Genomic DNA, 19,532 nt, shown 5'->3' with positions numbered 1-19,532 from the left:
ACAACCCTTGTCAAAGTGATGGGTCAGAGTCAGTTCCCCTTCCTTGCTGTAGTTTGTCCCCTCCAGAACTCTGTAGGGGTAAAGGAAGTGTTGCCTAGTGACGGGTCGCGTTTAGAAGCCAGCAAACATGGAGAAGTACGAGAAGATAAAAGTGGTCGGGAGAGGAGCATTCGGGTAAATACAACTACGGACGCGTTATTAGTTCGCGAAATGCTTGTTTTGCTTCACAAAAACGACTTTTTACGCGTTTGAATTTGGTAAAACTTACTTGAGAAACTCTGTGAAGAACTTCAAATCCGCAGCTCCTCTCAGAATCCGAGCGAGAGCTAGCGGAACATACAGAGCATCACTTTCTCTCGTTTCCGCATTCCATCAGTATAGTTACTTACAGAGCTATTATCACCCTTTTAACGAGTTACAATTGCATTAAAAGTTTGAATAATATTTCGAAACTTCCTTTCAAAGGGAAATGAACTGGTGAGCAACGAATAGACCTGCTCTTTTTAAATGCGCCTGTCAAAACAGCAAAGTTTACAGCGTTCCCATTGGAATTTTCTGTCGTAATTTGGAACGTAACCGGAATGTCCAGTAGCAATTTAAACGTTCTCAGTCAGAACTATAAAGATAATTATGGCTACTATGTGAAATGTTTACTCAAAGTTTCTGTCTTAAAACGTTTTTGAGAACACGTCCAGAGTCACAAAAGTACACATGACTATGCATTTTGTAATAACGTCAAGTACATTTTAAATCTTTGTGTTTTAATAATCTTTTGTCGTGCTTTGACAACACTTACCTGATGTATTGACTAACACTAACGCACTTGTAAAGTACTTGATTATAGTTTGATCTCTGTGTTATTCAGTATTATTACATTAACTAAACTATTCTGAAACTTTATTATTAAAAGTTGTAATTACAAAGTTTCAGTAGTAATGACATTAAAGGAGAACTAGATTTTAGTTTGCCATGAATCAGTGGTGTGCGGTGATGTTTCTGAAATGAGGAGGCAAAGTCTTTAAAGTTTTTGTTCTTTCGCTAGTGAAAAAAACAGCATGTGCTGGTTAGGTAGGTTTTGATGCTGGTTTAAGCTGGTCCTTTGCTGGTTTATGCTGGTCCTTAGCTGGTTTAAGCTGGTCCTTTGCTGGTTTTTGCTGGTCATGTTGCTGGTCAAGGACCAGCATGAACCAGCAAAGGACCAGCATAAACCAGCAAAGAACCAGCTTAAACCAGCATCAAAACCTACCTAACCGGCATCCCAGCATCAAAACATACCTACCAGCATATGCTGTTTTTTTCACCAGGGTTCTTTCTTTCTTTCTTTCTTTCTGTTTAAATCAAATGTAAATTCATGGCCCAGTCACATTTTCTTGGGTAAATAAACATTGCTTACACTATTATGGGATTATTTTTGTGCCAATAAGAATGAACGTAACTTTATAAAACTGAACGTAACTTTCCAAGAAACGATCAAAAATATGCCACTGCAAAAGAAGAAAAACACAATGAAAATGAAAAAATGAACTCAGTCGCACGAATTTAACATGCTCTTCAAATATGCTTCCTTCTTTGTTAATGATTTTCAAAGAATCGTTTTCGCGAATCATGGATTCTGAATGCGTTGCCACAGCTTTCGCTTACGCTTCGCAAATTTTCGTTTGCTGTTTTGGCACAAACCTCTCGTAGGGGCGGGCTTAACAGCGATCTACTCTGATTGGCTAATGAGCTTTTGATGGACAGTTGCTCTCTGACCTGGAAGCACGGACGGTGACGTCAGTGGCGCAATACGTCGTGCTTTGTTTATAGAAAATATCAGAACTGTTGCACACTGTACATGAATAAAACTTTTATCGATGTTATTGATTAACGTTACTTTAGCAACACGAACTTACTTCAAGCTGCCCTGAGGGACAAGATGAGGTGGAAGATGATGCTGCTCCTTGTCTCTCCTGGGAGCTCATCTTCAGAAACTAAGAGACGACCGTAGGTGAAATACTAATAACATTAATACTTAATATAAACAAAGCACAACGTATTGCACACCGCAACAACTTTCCAATATGCGCGCCACTGACGTCACCGTCCGTGCTTCCAGGTCAGAGAGCAACTGTCCATCAAAAGCTCATTAGCCAATCAGAGTAGATCGCTGTTAAGCCCGCCCCTACGAGAGGTTTGTGCCAAAACAGCAAACGAAAATTTGCGAAGCGTAAGCGAAAGCTGTGGCAACGCATTCAGAATCCATGATTCGCGAAAACGATTCTTTGAATATCATTAACAAAGAATGAAGCATATTTGAAGAGCATGTTAAATTCGTGCGACTGAGTTCATTTTTTCATTTTCATTGTGTTTTTCTTCTTTTGCAGTGGCATATTTTTGATCGTTTCTTGGAAAGTTACGTTCAGTTTTATAAAGTTACGTTCATTCTTATTGGCACAAAAATAATCCCATACACTATCAGAGAAAGAAAGAAAAACAATTCTATTTTAGATTTAAAAAATTGAAAAAGTAAAAAAAAAAAATTGATCCTTATGACTAGTTTTGTGCTCTAGGGTCACATTGAATTGCACTTAAGTGACTGAAAAATGATATTCAGTTTATACTTACAAACTTTCTTGACCTCTTACAGGATAGTCCACCTTTGTCGCAGACGCACTGATGGCGCATTGGTGATCTTGAAGGAAATCCCAGTTGAGCAAATGACCCGTGATGAGCGTCTCGCAGCCCAGAATGAATGCCAAGTCCTTAAGTTACTCAGCCACCCAAACATAATTGAGTATTACGAAAACTTCCTTGAAGACAAGGCGCTAATGATTGCAATGGAATACGCTCCAGGCATAGACTTTTTTCACTTACTTTTGATGTTTGCTTAATGTATTCCTACAGTTTAAATCAGGAACAAAATTCATAGTATGTATTATAGTGATGCAAAAAGTATGTGTTATTGAAATTATAAGGTATGGTCGCATTTGTTGTATAGAATTTAATCTTTGCTGATTTTAATATGACTAGTTTTTTGAATTATGATTCTAAACAACATGCATGTAGTCAATAATCTTAGGATCTGTAATCATTTGACTCTTTATGATTATTGCAGGTGGAACCCTGGCCGATTACATACAGAAGCGCTGCAACTCCCTGTTAGATGAGGACACCATATTACACTTCTTTGTTCAGATATTATTGGCCCTTTATCATGTGCACAATAAGCTCATCCTACACCGGGACCTCAAAACCCAGAACATACTCTTAGACAAGCATCAAATGATAGTAAAAATAGGAGACTTCGGAATCTCAAAAATTCTTGTCAGCAAGAGCAAAGCTTATACTGTGAGTACCGCTGCAATTACTTGAATGTGACAGTATGTGATTTAGCCACAGCTCAAATTCTCCTTTTTATGACAGGTTGTGGGGACACCGTGTTATATCTCTCCAGAACTGTGTGAAGGAAAGCCATACAACCAGAAGAGTGACATTTGGGCCCTTGGCTGTGTGCTTTACGAGCTTGCTAGTCTCAAGAGAGCTTTTGAGGCAGCAGTAAGAGATGTGTTTTCTTGTTGATTTGGCTGTGACTTGATTTTAAAGTATCTGAACATCACTAATTAATTTGTTTCTTGAATGAATTTTGAAAGCGAAGCTGCTTCTCTGTTGACAGAACCTGCCGGCTTTGGTGCTGAAGATCATGAGTGGCACATTCGCCCCCATTTCAGATCGTTACAGCCCAGAATTGAGACAACTCATTCTCAACATGCTGAATCTGGACCCATCCAAAAGGCCCCAACTCAATGAGATAATGGCTCATCCCATCTGCATCAGGCCGTTGCTCAATCTCTACACTGACATAGGCAATGTCAAAATGCGCAGGTACGACTATTTTATCTAATTTTATTTTATTTTATTTTGTTTTTAATTTTACTTTTTCACTGCATTTAAAAGTACTGATTTGGGTTATGTATTGTAAATACATTTTGTTTGGCCAAAATTTTGTTTTATTTTATTTTACTACCATATTTAATAGAACTGTTTTTTATTTTATTTTATTTTATTTTATTTTATTACCACAATTAATTGGATTGTATTTTAGACTTGTGTATTTAATTTATTGTGTATTTTAATTACATTTTATTTTATTACCACAACGAATAGTACTGTTTTTGGGCTAAGTCTTGTTAATTCATTTGTTTGGCCACTACTTTAGTGTAATTTAATTTAATTTAATTTAATTTAATTTAATTTAATTTAATTTAATTTTATTTTACTACCATATTTAATAGAACAGTTTTTTTTAGACTTTTAGACTGTATTTTATTTTTTATTTTCCTTTTTTTTTTTAAACAATTAATAGTACTGTTTTTGGACTTGGGTTAGGTTTTATAAATTCATTTTGTTTGAACATGTCATTTTATTTAATTTAATAAAATTGTATTTATTTATTTTTTATTTTATTTTATTTTATTTTAATTTATTTACTACCATATTTAATAGAACAGTTATTTTAGGTTTGTGTATTTTATTTTATTTTATTTTATTTTATTTTATTGTAATTTTCTACCACAACTGATAGTACTGTTTTTGGACTTGAGTTGAGTATTGTAAATGCACTTTTATTAATTTATTTTATTTTATTATTTTATTTTACTATCACATTTAATGGAATATTGTTACCATATGATTTAGATTTGTGTATTTATTTTATTTGTTTTGTTTTGTTTTGTTTATTTACTACCATATTTAATAGAACAGTTATTTTAGGCTTGTGTATTTTATTTTATTTTATTGTAATTTTCTACCACAACTAATAGTACTGTTTTTGGACTTGAGTTAAGTATTGTAAATGCATTTTGTCTGAACACTTTTATTATATAATTTTTTTTATTTTATTTTATTTTATACCATATTTAATTGGATTGCATTTTAGACTTGTGTTTTTAATTTATTGTGTATTTTAATTAAATTTTATTTTATTTTATTACCACAATGAATAGTACTGTTTTTGGACTTGGGCTAAGTATTGTTAAATCATTTGCTTGGCCACTACTTTAATTTAATTTAATTTATCCTGAAATCCTGAAAATCTCAAAAGCTGCTCGCTGAACTCGCAATTAAATTACATATTTCAAATCAGCAACAAAATCTGAAATAAACTGCCCCATGAATGTTGTTTGTGCTCACATAGCGTTTAAAAAGCTTATTTTTCAAGCTAGACCAGCCAATGTGGTTGTCCAGCCTCAGGTTTCTATGGGAACGTGCACTTCTAACATCTACTGCAGTGACGCAATGACTTTACCAATCAGCGATTGGCTATTTCATGTAGAAGGCAGGACTTTTCAACCATATTGCGCGTCTTTGTATTTCTATAGTCTTTGTTGCTAACTATATACTTAGTTTGCTGGTCTTCCTTATTCCTTCCCTATTTTTTTTTAGAATAGAAAAGCCACTTTCTACCGTACAGACAGGCCCACATGGGAGACCTGGTGGACGCGTAACCGGTACCAGAACCAGAGGTGGGATCTTTTTTCCTTATTTACTATTATTTCCTATATACTATTATTAAAGCATCATTACATAGATATTTTTTAATGCAGCCTTGTGTTTGTAGCTGATTAAATATCATGTTTTTACTCCATTTTAGCCCTTTTGGTTTCATGCTTGAAGCTTTTCTGTTGCCATTTGCTCCATTAGGAGGGCTGTCCGGTCTAACTTCGACCAAGATGATGCACCCATTGCCTTTATCATCAGTGTACACTTGGGGCAGTGGCATTTCCACTCCTCTGCGTCTGCCCATGTTAAACACAGAGGTTATTCAAGTGTCCCTGGGCCGCACCCAGAAGATGGGCGTCACCAAATCAGGGAGGCTCATCACTTGGGAGGTGTGATGATCATCGTTTTGTATCCTAATCAAAATCATATTTCAGTTTTCAATGTTTGTTTCAATTTGACTCTATGCCAGGCCCCCTCGGTTGGATCAGGTGAGCCCTCACTGCCCGGCGCTGTGGAGCAGATGCAGCCACAGTTTATCTCTCGCTTCCTGGAGGGACAGTCTGGTGTCACCATCAAATCGGTCTCATGTGGCGATCTCTTCACCACCTGTCTAACAGGTATGCTTCTTACAATCCAGAATTTCTCCGCGTATTGTCGTGACGTCAGATCTTTCATCCGTAATGCCTCATAAATCCGAAACTAACAAGGTTTACTTGTCCATCAAATGCTCTTTTCCTGCCTAAGTGGGCAATTCTTGGCCTGAAGCTGCAAAGTGGACCTGTCTATGTGAAATTAGAGTAATTTAAACATTTGTGATAAAGTTTAAAAAAAAGGATGAAAGGAGGATGTAATCACCCCTTTTTACTGTGCTTCCTACAGAGCTCATTAAGCACCATTTGTTCAGAGTGCACAAGCTAATCTCTTGTCCCCTGGCATTGTAGCACAGCGGTGTACATTTGTCTGCTCTAAAGTAAAGGATATGCTGTTAGCAGTCGTCTCTGCGGGGGAATCATTAGTCACCAGCAGATACTGAGGATTAAAGGTCCTCACTTCCAGCTCAGTTGTTCGTCTCATCCAGCGGTTTGCACTGACGGAGGAACGGCTGTTGGTTAAATCTTTTTTTATTTGTTTATCAGCAGCAGCAACTGTAATCTGCTCAATTTGCTTTTGATTTTGCAGACAGAGGTATAATCATGACGTTTGGAAGTGGAAGTAATGGTTGTCTTGGACATGGGAACTTCAATGATGTGACACAGGTAGGTTTACATGACCTAAAATATAGAGATCTATTGTTTTACAATGGTATATTATGGCTTAGTGATGCTTGCTGAGCAAGCTAAGGATTTAAACAAGCTTATCTTAAACACTGACCTCAGGGTTCAACAATAAAGATGACACACTGGCCTGTGATCAGTGTGACACTGGTATTGTTAACTAAAACTATTTAAAAACTGTTTTTTGGTAACTGAAATAAAGTTGAAAAAGGAATATTAGATGAAAAACAAAAAATTAGAAATGCTGCTTTGGGAAATAAATGGAAAGTTTACGTTCAAGTACTAAAATGACGAAAACCACTGAATAAAAAATAAAAAAAGATACCTGCAACTCTTTTCTAGCAAAAAAAGTCAGAATTGTGAGTTAATATCATGCAATTCTGAGGAAAAAAAGACGTGCGAGATGCAAACTCGCATTTGCTAGAAAAAAACAAAAACTCGCAATTCTGATTTAATTTCTCTCAACTGTGAGTTTATGTCATACAATTCAGAGAAAGAAAGTCAGAAACGTAAGCTTATATGTGCACTTCTGAGAAAAAAGTCAAAATTACGAGATGTAAACTCACAAAATAGAAATATTTAACTAAAACAAATAAATTACAAAAGCTATGGAAGTCCATTTCTGCCACTGAATAAAAAATAAAAAAAGATAATTGCGAGAGTTTATATCATGCAATTCTGAGGAAAAAAAGTGAGAATTGTGAGATATAAACTCACAATTGTGGAAAAAAAAGTCAGAAATGCGAGATGCAAACTCACATTTGCAAGAAAAAAATACAAATTCTGACTTAATTTCTCTCATTCGTGAGTTTATGTCATGCAATTCACTGAATTCAGAGAAAGAAAGTCAGAACTGCAAGTTTATATCACGCACTTCTGAGAAAAAAAAAGTCAAAATTATGAGATGTAAACTCACAACTGCAAGTAAAATAGTTGCAATAACCTTTTTAATTTTTTTTATTCAGTGGTGGAAACGGGCTTTCATAAAAAGCTAAAAATATTTACATAATAAATAGTTTTTTGTAACTGAAATAAAGCAGAAAAATATTAATATTAGCTGAAAAACAAAACATTTGAAAAGTTGCTTTGGCAGATAATTACAGTAAATAAAGTATAGGTTGTATAAATGACTTTACTACTGGTACTAAGTACTAAAATGACAAAAAAATGACTATAAAAATAAATTAAAGCAAAATAAAATGATTTAACTAAAACATAAAAATTACAAAAGCTAAAAATATTTACATGAAAAAAATTGTTTTGTTTCCTTTTTAATTGAAAAAAAGCTGAAAAATATGAATATTAGCTGAAAAACATAAAAATAGAAATGTTGCTTTGGCAAATAAATGGAATAAATAAACTTTAGGTTCAAGTACTTAAATGACTAAAACTTAAAAATAAAGCAAAATAGAAATATTTAAGTAAAACAAATAAATTACAAAAGCTAAAAATATTTACATGAAAAATAGTTTTTGTTAACTGAAATAAAGCTGAAAAATTATGAATATTGGATGAAAAACAGAAAGTTAGACGATGCAAATAAATGGAATAAATGAAGTCTAGTTTCAAGTACTAAAATGACTAAAACTAAAAAATAAAAATAAAGTAAAGCAAAATAAAAATATTTACATAAAACAAATAAATTGCGAAAGCTAAAAATATTCACATGAAAAATTGTTTTTGGTAACTGAAATAAAGCTGAGATTATGAATTATGAATATCAAAGTTAGAAATGTAGCTTTGACAAATAAACTGAATAAATAAAGTTTAAGTACAAGTACTAAAATTACTAAAACTTAAATAAAAATAAATTAAACCAAAATAGAAATGTAACTAAAACAAATAAATTACAAAAGCTAAAAATATTTACATGAAAAATAGTTTTTGTTAACTCAAATAAAGCTGAAAAAGTATGAATATTAGATGAAAAACATAAAATTAGACTTTGCTTTGGCAAATAAATGTAATAAATAAAGTTTAGTTTCAAGTACTAAAATGACTAAAACTTAAAAAAATTAATTAATTAAAGCAAAATAAAAAATATTTACGTAAAACAAATAAATAGTGAAAGCTAAAAATATTTACATGAAATAAAGCTGAAATTATGAATTATGAATATTTGATGAAATCAAAGTTAGAAATGTTGCTTTGGCAAATAAACTGAATAAATAAAGTTTAGGTACAAGTACTAAAATTACTAAAACTTAAATAAAAATAAATTAAACCAAAATAGAAACTAAACTAAAACAAATAAATTACAAAAGCTAAAAATATTTACATAAAAAAAAAAAATAATAAAAAATGAAAACTAAAATTAAAATGAAAACTGAAAATATAAAATAAGGGCAAATTAAAAATAATATTAAATACTATAATAGTATTAATAATAAAAGAGTTTCAGGGCAGTTAACAGAGCTTTCACTTGATCATTAGGGTCTTACATTGTTTGATGTACAAGCATTTTATGCTTTTCTTAAACTCTTAAACACTGAAAATTGGTAGCTGAGGACAACTGATAAACATTTTATGAAATTGCAAAAATAACGTACCTATTAGTTTACTGCTGTTTTGGAGTTTCTGTACAGTAATAATACCTGTATAATTTACAGCTATTATTGCACATTTTATTTGAAAAGAAAGATGCACTTTTGATGAAATCGTCATTTATATTAAATTAACGGATGTTAGAATACTAGAGGTATATGTGTTAATTTAGCAATGTCTCTTCAAGTTTGCAGTCAAACATCCCTCCCATTTTCTTTACAATATGTACAAATCTATTTTTTATTGTTGTCATGGTTCTTCATGTTCCCGTCTTTGTATTCAGCCCAAGATAGTAGAGGCTCTGCTGGGTTATGAGCTGGTTCAAGTGTCTTGTGGAGCGTCCCACGTTCTGGCGGTGACCAACGAGCGAGAGGTGTTCTCCTGGGGGCGAGGAGACAATGGTAAATGAGCAACACCACTTGTCACTCGAACACTGTGTTTCCTTGGGTTTCTCTTTGTACTCTTGTAGACAGCAGCAGCGCCTCCAGGCAGACCTGGCATTTTGTGCTCCGTCGTCCTCCTCTCCCTCACTTTGCACTCACTCTCTTTTATCTCTCTGTCCGACAGGCCGGCTGGGTTTGGCCACTCAAGACTGCCACAACTGCCCGCAGCAGGTGAGTTTACCAGCTGATTTTGAAGCCCAGCGTGTGCTGTGTGGGATCGACTGCTCCATGATCATCAGCTCGCAGCACCAGCTTCTGGCCTGTGGGAACAACAGGTACTCAATATGTCAGAAAACCCACATTTCTGACACTGTGTGCACCAATTTCAGAAATATGGTTATTCTGACATGACTTCAAGGCTGCATTACTTTACTGAAACTTCAGACAGCATGTGGCTAGTTGAAGTGTCGACTAGCACATTTCCAAATGTGGCTAGATTTTGACATGTGTTGCTGGTTAATGAGCCTGGAAGTGGATTTTTAAACCTGTCATGAATCTAATCACAACTATACATAATAATGAATCTCAAAATGTAAAAAAAATCTCAATGAACTTCTTTCTTAGCTGTCTAGGCAGTTTTTCATAGATTGTTAAACCAGTTTAGGGAGTTAACACTCCTCATTCCTGCTCTAGCGTTTGAAAAAGGACTGTGAATGCTGACGACATTTCGTCACAGGAAATGACCAGCACAATGTCCATACTTTAAATAACTGTCACACCCTGTCAGCCACACCATCCTACTGTATGAGTGCTAAATATCCTTTTTTATCATTCGTGCAGACTTGCCAGATGTGGTTGTGAAAAGGAAGTACACTTTAGCATACAAAATAGTATTTACTGCAGAAATTAATATACTTAAAAATATACAGTTCAGGTCAAAAGTTTACATACACCTTGTAGAATCTGCAAAATGTTAATTATTAAGAGGGATCATACAAAATGCATGTTATTTTTTATGTAGTACTGACCTGAATAAGATACTTCACATGAAAGACATTTACATATAGTTCACAATAGAAAACAATAGTTGAATTTATAAAAATTACTTCGTTCAAAAGTTTACATCCCTTTGATTCTTAGTATGTGTTGTTACCTGAATGATCCACAGCTGTTTTTTTTGTTTAGTGATAGTTGTTCATGAGTCCCTTGTTTGTCCTGAACAGTTAAACTGCCGGCTGTTCTTCAGAAAAATCCTTCAGGTCCCACAAATTCTTTGTGTATTTGAACCCTTTTCAACAATGACTGTATGATTTTGAGATCCATCTTTTAACAATGAGGACAACTGAGGGAGGTTGGGGGGTGGTTGAAAACTTTTGGAATTTGAAGATCAGGGTAAATTTAACTTATTTTGTCTTCTGGGAAACATGTTAGTATCTACTGTAGCTTCTAAAGGAAAATGTACACATCTTCATTCTGTTCAAAAGTTTTCACCCCCCATCCTTTCTCCTTCTGGAGCATCAGTGAGTGTTGCATATGAGTCCCTCAGTTGTTCTCAGTATGAAAAGATGGATCTTGAAAGCATACAGTCATTGTTGGAAAGGGTTCAAATGCACAAAAATGCTGAGAAATGTAAGAATTTGTGGGAACTGCAGGATTTTTCTAAAGAACAGCAGACAGTTTAACTGATCAGGACAAACAAGGGACTCATGAACAACTATCACTAAACAAACAAAACACAGCTGTGGATCATCCAGGTAACAACACAGTACACAGCACAAACAATATATATACATGTTCTGTATGAGTTTCTTTTTTTCCGCTGAACACAAAAGAAAACCTTTTAAAGAATGTTGGGAAACAAAGAGTTGCTGGTCCCAATTGATTCCATAGTATAGAAAAAAATACTATGAAAGTCAGTGGGGACCAGGAACGTTTTGTTTACCAACGTATAATTTTTTGTGCTTAGCAGAAAAAGGAAATTTATACAGGCTTGGGACAACTTGAGCATATTTATAAGTTAACAGACGTAATGAACTATTCCTTTAAATGCAAACTGAATGTAATGTTTTTCTGCTTTTTGACCCACTTAAGTACTTAAGTTTGACCCACTAATGTATGATATAAAGTATGACTTAAGTACATCTTTATATGTAATTTCCTAATTACTTCTTTTGTCTTTAAAGTATTGTGGAATGTTCTGACAAACTATTATGTTAAACAAAAAATTATTTGATGTAATTTCCATTGAAACTTTATTGTCATGCATTTAAATTTGTAATTGCACTTTCGTAATGATGACATTGCATTTTAATACATTTAAAACATATCACCTTTAAATGTATAAAAAATAAGTGTACTTCTTTAAATCAAAACAAAAATTATTGAATCAAATCAAAGTCTAAAGGTACTATAAAATAACGTTTTTAATTTAAAGTTTTAATTTAAAAAGTGCACTTTTTAAAAAATACTAAATACTTCAAGTACTTACACAGTAAGTGTTTTTGAGAAATCCTTTAAGAGGAAAGTTCACCCGAAAATGAAAATAAGCCCATGTTTTACTCACCTTCTAGGTTCTTTCAGATGAATACAGTCTGAGTTATATTAAAAAAATGTCCTGGCTCTTCCAAGCTTTATAATGGCAGTGAATGGGTGTTGAGATTTTGAAACCCAATAAAGTGCATCCATCCATCATAAAAAGTGCTCCACACAGCTTTGGGGAGTTAATAAAGACATTTAACAAAGTGCATTGATGCATTTGAAAAATAATCCATATTTCAAACTTTATAAAGCGTAATCTGTAGCTTCATTAACTGCTGTACATGCGTTCACAAGAGAGTGGTGTCGTTAGCGGATGGCGTAGGATGAATATAGTTTCAGAAGGCCTTTATTAACCCCCTGGAGCCATGTGGACTTTAAAATCTCAACAGCCATTCACTGGCATTATAAAGCTTGGAAGAACCAGGACATTTTTTAATATAACTCTAATGTATTCGTCTGAAAGAAGAAAGTCATATACACCTAGAATGGCTTGAGGGTGAGTAAATGATGGGGTAACTGTCATTTTTGGGTGAACTATCCCTTTAACTGCACTTAAGCTGTCTTTTATTTTCTTACAGTTTCATACTTTTATACTTATAGATTTACACTCAGAAATATACCTTAAGATTTGACGTACACTACAAGTGTACATTCAATACAGTTCAGTGTAGTTCTTTTTCACATAGTGCTGCTAAAGTGATATTTGAACGAATATTAAATGCAGGTTTAACAAGCTGGGTTTGGATAAGCTCTCTGGCGCAGAGGAGCCCCCGTCTCACTGTCAGGTAGAGGAGGTCCACACGTTTCAGCCCGTCCAGTCGGCTCCTCTAAATGTTGAGAAGATTGTGTACATAGACATCGGCACAGCACACTCTGTTGCAGTCACAGGTCAGAGCAGTTCATTTACACTACAGTTTGGTGTGCTGTTTTGATGTAGTCCGAGGACCGACTCATAAACTATGAATATGTGCCCTAAATGCAGAGAAAGGTCAGTGTTTCACCTTCGGCAGTAACCAGCATGGGCAGCTTGGCTGCAGCTCTCGCAGAAGCAGTCGAGTGCCCTATCAGGTGTCAGGACTGCAGGGGATCACCATGGCCGCGTGTGGCGATGCGTTCACTCTGGCTATTGGAGCAGGTAAACAAGATATATGCACTAAATCTCAGAAAACAGATCACGTCCCCATCCATGCACTGAAATGCATAAAAGCAAAGAAAAGCAATAATATAATATAATATAATATAATTATGTTTATGACAGTTTGGAGGAAAATAATGCCACAATACAAAAACAAATAAATAAATAAAGAGAAATGAATAAATACTAATGGTCTTAAAAAATATGCAGAAAAGCAAAGGCTTTCAATTAGATAATAATATAATATAATATAATATAATATAATATAATATAATATAATATATAAATTTGTTTATAACAGTTTGGAGGAAAATAATGCAGTACAAAATAAATAGATAAATAGAATTTTAATAATATAATATAATTAATAATATGTAATCATATAACTCAATAATATAATATAATATAGTATAATATAATATAATTATTGTTTAATATAATTATCTTTTATGACAGTTTGAAGGAAATAATGCCACAATAAATAAATAAATAAATAAATACTAATGGTCTTAAAAAATATGCAGAAAAGCAAGGGCTTTCAATTAGATATAATATAATATAATATAATATAATATAATATAATTTTTTTGTTTATGACAGTTTGGAGGAAAATAATGCAGTCCAAAATAAAATAAATAGATAGATATAAATACTAAAGGTTTTTAAAAATACAAAGAAAGGCAAGTCATTTCTATAATATAATATAATATAATATAATATAATATAATATAATATAATATAATATAATATAATATAATATAATATAAAACCTAATTGTCTTAAAAATAGTGCAAAAAAACAACAACAAAGAAATTCAATAATATCATATAATTCAATAATATCATATATAATCATATAATTCATATTATTATATTATATTGTATTATGTATTACTATTCATATAATTCAATTTATATTATTATTAATATGCACATGACAATAATACTACAATAATAATAATAATAACAGGCAAAAATGCAAAGTATCTAATCTAATCTACTTTTTTTTTTTTTTTTCTTTTTTAATTTTTCTGGGAGGATGACCTGGCAACAAATTACAGCAGCAAAAATCATTTCAGTGCAGTTCAAACATGGCTGCTATCACGCCATTAACTGCTTCAGTCACAGAATGTGCTATAGTGGGGGCAGGTAGGTTAATTAATGTGACATGTGGCTAAAGGTCAGCATGTAACCCCAACTGTGTCCCAGAGGCTTAGAAGACTCTGAAGACCTTTATTGTTTCATTTGGTCTTTGTTCATTCATGATTCTCACAGGATCTGACATGCAAAGAAACAGAAGGACAAAGATGTCATTCAGCCAAATGATGTTCAGAATTGTGAGTAAATGTTCTGCTCCTTGATTCGGCAGAGGGCGAAGTGTACACCTGGGGTAAAGGGGCACGTGGTCGGCTTGGACGAAAAGAAGAGGATTCTGGGAAACCGAAGGCAGTGCAGCTCGACGAGAGCCACCCTTACACTGTCACGTCAGTGGCCTGTTGCCATGGAAACACACTGTTGGCTGTGAAACGTAATGTGCAGCTATGATTTCTTTTACGAATGTTAACAGATCTTGAAACTAGACATTTAGTGTAATGTATTTATTGTAATCTATTGCTGGCTTGGCATTACAATGGTTGTTGTCGTTGTTAAAAACACTGACTATATTCTCTCGCTCATCATTTCTCTCCTCAGCATTTTTTGAAGAGCCTGTTCCAAAGTGACATCACTGCCCAAATGACTGCACACGCTCCGCAGAAGAGCCGTTCAGCTCCTGTACACAAGGACTGAGGGACTGCATACTAGTGTGGGTTCATTAGGAATTTTAAGCCATGCAGTTGCATTTATAATGTAACATGATTTCCAGATATGTAAAGCTTTTTTGACTAAATGCATATGCCTATTTATGACTTATGACAACAGAATTGCTCAAATTCTTTATTTGCAGTATTACATCTTTTGTGTACAGAAAATTAGACTGAATTATGTTGTTATTATTATTATTAATTTAATTATTATTAATATATATAATTTAATAATAATAATAAAAATAATCATATGTAGCATTGTAAATAATGCCTCACTGAGGTCAGTCTGCCTGGAAGAAAAAAAATATATAAAAAAGATATTTTATGGAGATAATAAAGTGCTGCTTTTGTTTCCTCATAACTGAAAGCTAAAACATAATTTCTAAAGTGTATCATAAATATGTGCCTAAACATTGTGACAGATCTTATGTAAACATTCTTAATTGTGGACAAAAATTAATTATTTAAAACGCTTTTGTAATAAATGTATATCCATAGACTAGAATACCATATTCTCTATATTGCTACTACTACTACTAATATGTAGCATTGTAAAATAAAGGGGAAAAATAATATTATATTATATTATATTATATTATATTATATTATATTGTTTTATATTTATTATACTTTGCTTTTTTTAACTGTTTTTAAAACCATGACTTTTTTTGTATTGTAACATTATTTTCAATTAAATTAAAATTGTATTATTATATTGTTATATAATTTATTATATTATATTATATTATATTATATTATATTATATTATTATACTTAGATTTTTTCCCTGTTTCCTGTTTTTAAGACCTTTTTTTTGTATTTATCTATATTATATATGTATATTTACACAAAAAATACAATTTCCAAAGAGTATCATAAATATATATAAATATAAATATGTACCGGAACATTATAATAATATAATATAATATAGCATAATATAATATAATATATACAAAAACCTAATGATCTTAAAAATAGGCAAAAAAACAAAGAATTTCAGTTGGATAATATAATATAATATAATATAATATAATAATTGTTGTTTATGACAATTTGGAAGAAAAATTTCCAAAAACAACAACAACAACAACAACAACAACAAAATAAAAAAAACAATGGTTTAAAAAAGGCAAAAAAAAGTGAAGTATTTAAAAACGATAATAAATATTTATATTATACATATTACTATTATATAATATAATATAATGTAATATAAATATATTATATAATTGTCATAAACATATAAATAATCATTATTATATTATATTATATTATATTATTATGATTTTTTTTCCTGTTTTAAGACCATAATTTTTGTTGTGTTTATCTGTATTATGTAATGTAGGTATATTTCTACAAAAAACACAAAACACAATTTCTAAAGAGTATCATAAATATGTATAAATATGTATCCGAATATTGACAGTTCTTATGCGAGTGCTCTTTTTTGTGTCCAACAATAAATTCTTTAAATGTCTTTAGTAATAAATATATATTTATAATTTACAATAATATTTTATATCACGTATAATAATAAAAATAATAATAGTGCTTAATTGTTAATGTAATTATAATCCTTAAGAATGATTAACAATGGTGAAACGTGTGTCCTTGTTACACGTTACATGTATTTACTGTCATAATAACAGTAAATTATGCATGATTACATGCAACTAACCCTAAACCAAAACCTAACTCTAACTCTGTAGTAAGAACATGTTGTTAATTATAATACTCAGTACTTAAATATAGCCTATAATTACACTGTAACAACGTCACCTTAAACAGTGTAACCAAAACTACTATTTTATACCTAGAACAATCACAATAAATATACCATTAATGCATATCAAAAAAACATACTCAAGTTTTATCCTCAGATGAGCACCATCAACATGGCAGGATCCACAAAGCTCATGCGTCCATCATGCTATGATGTAATTCTTGTGCAATACGTGATGCTCACAACGTGTCACTAATGTAGCGCACGCGTTACCATGCAAAACATATTTAACATTAACGAGAGTTTAATGAAGCCGAACTAGTAAACAGTCCAACTGGGATAAAACATACAACTCTAATTCCATCTTTTGTGCTGTTGTTGTTGACGTAATGTCTGCTCTTGCACGTATCGCATGCGCATTCACCGATAGAGGGAGTCGTTTGCCTTACAAATAACTCTGCAACCTTTTGTTACCAGCAATCCAGTCAATGAAAATGATTTTAATAAATGATTTGTATGCACTTTGTGCATAGTTAATTAGTTTACGTTCTAAATTCGCATTTTAATGTTTCATATTAACGTAAAAACGTGCAACAAAACTCCTGCACAGTTACATTCAAGGTATTTTTACCTAAGCACATATACTTTTCATACAACCTTGTTTTAAGCACAAAAATGCAGAAAATAAATAAATAAATAAATAAATTCAGCCTAAGCTGATTAGCTGGTTATAGCTGGTCTTCCAGCTTGGTCATAGCTAGTTTGCAGGCTGGTTTTAGAGGGGATTTAGCTGGTTAGGCTTTGAGAAAGGCACCCCGCATGGTTTTACTATAGTAAAAGTGTAGTACCCATGTTTTGGTGCATTGACTACCATTTGTATAAGACGGTTTTACTACAAATACCATGGTTAAACTACGGTTCGTGTAGCAACTGTGGTTACCGTGGTTAAACTATATTGAATTTGGTTTTTGGTTTTATTTGTGGTTATTTTTGTAAAGGCTGCTAAAACCAGCCTATGCTGGTTGGCTGGTCTTAGCTGGTTTGAGTTAGTCTCCCAGCCTGGCCAAACTGGTGTTCAGCCGGTTTTAGCCCTGGTAAAAAAAAAACACAGCATATGCTGGTAGGTATGTTTTGATGCTGGGATGCTGGTTAGGTAGGTTTTGATGCTGGTTTAAGCTGGTCCTTTGCTGGTTTATGCTGGTCCTTAGCTGGTTTATGCTGGTCCTTTGCTGGTTCATGCTGGTCCTTGACCAGCAACATGACCAGCATAAACCAGCTAAGGACCAGCATAAACCAGCTAAGGACCAGCATAAACCAGCATCAAAACATACCTACAAGCATATGCTGGTTTTTTCACCAGGGAGATGTTTGGTCAACTGGTCTCCAGCCTTAAGTGGTCAAAACTCCTTTAAAACCAGTCTGCAAAGCAGCTATGACCAGGAAGACTAGCTGTTTTATTCAGAAGGGATATTTTTAGTCATTATTTTTTAATTTGATTCAAAACGTTTTGTTCAAGTTTCTAAAAACCGTGAAAAGAAATCGCGCAAATACCGAAAAGCGTTTAAATAATCTCCTTACTTGGTTACATTAGAACGCGCACGGATAGTATTACTGTACTTAACTGTAAATAAGCTTGCCATCTGATTTCTGCGGGGCTCAGAGAGATTTAAATTAGACTCCTCCCTCATGCATAGTGGGTGGGGCTTTATATACCTAAACAGATGGGATCCGAGCTTTGTCTCCAGGCAGTCAGTGTTATTCTCGACAGGCGCTGTGAACGTTTCTCAACGCGTTTCTCATCATCTCGGTTCATCGGCGGGCACTAGCGCTGCATTGGACAGCCTAATCCCTCAGACAGATCGCTGGGTTTGAGCTGTCACCCTGATGTTGGATCGAGCCGTGTTGCTCGAAAGAGAAATCTGAGACGGAACAATACCGACGGAGCTTGTGTATCGTTGGCAAGTGAATATCAGTTTTCATACGCCGCGCCGCGCCGCGAAGGACTCTTGTCACCGCGCCTTTCCAAGCGGCGGAGGACAACAAACCACAGTTCCTATAGACGCTGACTGTAAACACCAGCAATGCCGGGGTTTGACTACAAGTTCCTGGAGAAGCCCAAGAGACGCTTTCAGTGTCCTCTTTGTAGCAAAGCAATGAGGGAACCCGTCCAAGTTTCCACATGTGGACACCGATTCTGCGATACCTGTCTGCAGGAATTTCTCAGGTGAGCAAGCACATTTGACAAACACATACTGTGTATTTTGCATAAGGAACTAAGCGTGGCAACAACAACAGCAACATTATCAGCATTTGAAGCGATGGAGGCGACTATTAAAACACTGAAGTGGGTTCCAGTGAGAAACAGTTTCGATGACAGTCAGTCATCTGCGCTATATTGACATTTTTATATCTGCCCGTAGGCCTTGAGATGATCTAGCAGCCAATGGCATACAAGGGATGTATGTATGCAAATATATGGCAAATGAAGTTAGTTGCAGAGCGTCAGGAGATAAACAATGACAGATAGAGCGGCTACATGTGCATGCGAAGGACATTAACCGGTTAGAAAATGAAAGGAGAGGTGGGTAAACAGATTAATGAAATCATAATATCAAAAATGTGCACTTCAGCAGTTATTTGAGAGCAGTTT

The 19,532-nt window shown here is 33.6% G+C and overlaps 2 protein-coding genes and 1 long non-coding RNA gene across 4 annotated transcripts in view; 2 read left to right on the top strand and 1 right to left on the bottom strand.

The window, feature by feature from the left end:
* Positions 1-83: 83 nt before the first annotated feature.
* nek8 (NIMA-related kinase 8) lies at positions 84-15,812 on the top strand. Its single transcript, XM_051130298.1, has 15 exons — positions 84-174; positions 2,627-2,832; positions 3,095-3,327; positions 3,403-3,534; positions 3,653-3,861; positions 5,422-5,501; positions 5,680-5,867; positions 5,948-6,095; positions 6,658-6,734; positions 9,580-9,697; positions 9,864-10,014; positions 12,942-13,105; positions 13,200-13,352; positions 14,721-14,879; positions 15,044-15,812. The coding sequence occupies exons 1-15, from the start codon at positions 128-130 to the stop codon at positions 15,070-15,072; spliced, it is 2,094 nt and encodes a 697-aa protein (XP_050986255.1). The 5' UTR covers positions 84-127; the 3' UTR covers positions 15,073-15,812.
* LOC127177785 (uncharacterized) lies at positions 9,851-17,281 on the bottom strand. Its single transcript, XR_007829259.1, has 3 exons — positions 17,023-17,281; positions 13,219-13,408; positions 9,851-9,999 (listed from the first exon to the last, which is right to left on the bottom strand). It is a non-coding gene; the product is annotated as an uncharacterized LOC127177785 (long non-coding RNA).
* A 1,330-nt stretch (positions 17,282-18,611) lies between these two features.
* traf4a (tnf receptor-associated factor 4a) overlaps positions 18,612-19,532 on the top strand; it is a 48,921-nt gene continuing 48,000 nt past the window's right edge. For both annotated transcript variants that reach the window (XR_007829213.1, XM_051129633.1), the window contains exon 1: positions 18,612-19,106. Coding sequence is in view for 1 of the 2 variants with exons in the window: in XM_051129633.1 (XP_050985590.1) it covers positions 18,964-19,106 (143 nt within the window). In the remaining variant the exon portion in view is untranslated. The remainder of the gene's footprint in view (positions 19,107-19,532) is intronic.

This window comes from Labeo rohita, chromosome 15, assembly GCF_022985175.1.
Source record: "Labeo rohita strain BAU-BD-2019 chromosome 15, IGBB_LRoh.1.0, whole genome shotgun sequence".
In the NCBI taxonomy this organism is placed as follows: Eukaryota; Metazoa; Chordata; class Actinopteri; order Cypriniformes; family Cyprinidae; genus Labeo; species Labeo rohita.
This window is presented reverse-complemented; position numbering and strand designations above follow the sequence as displayed.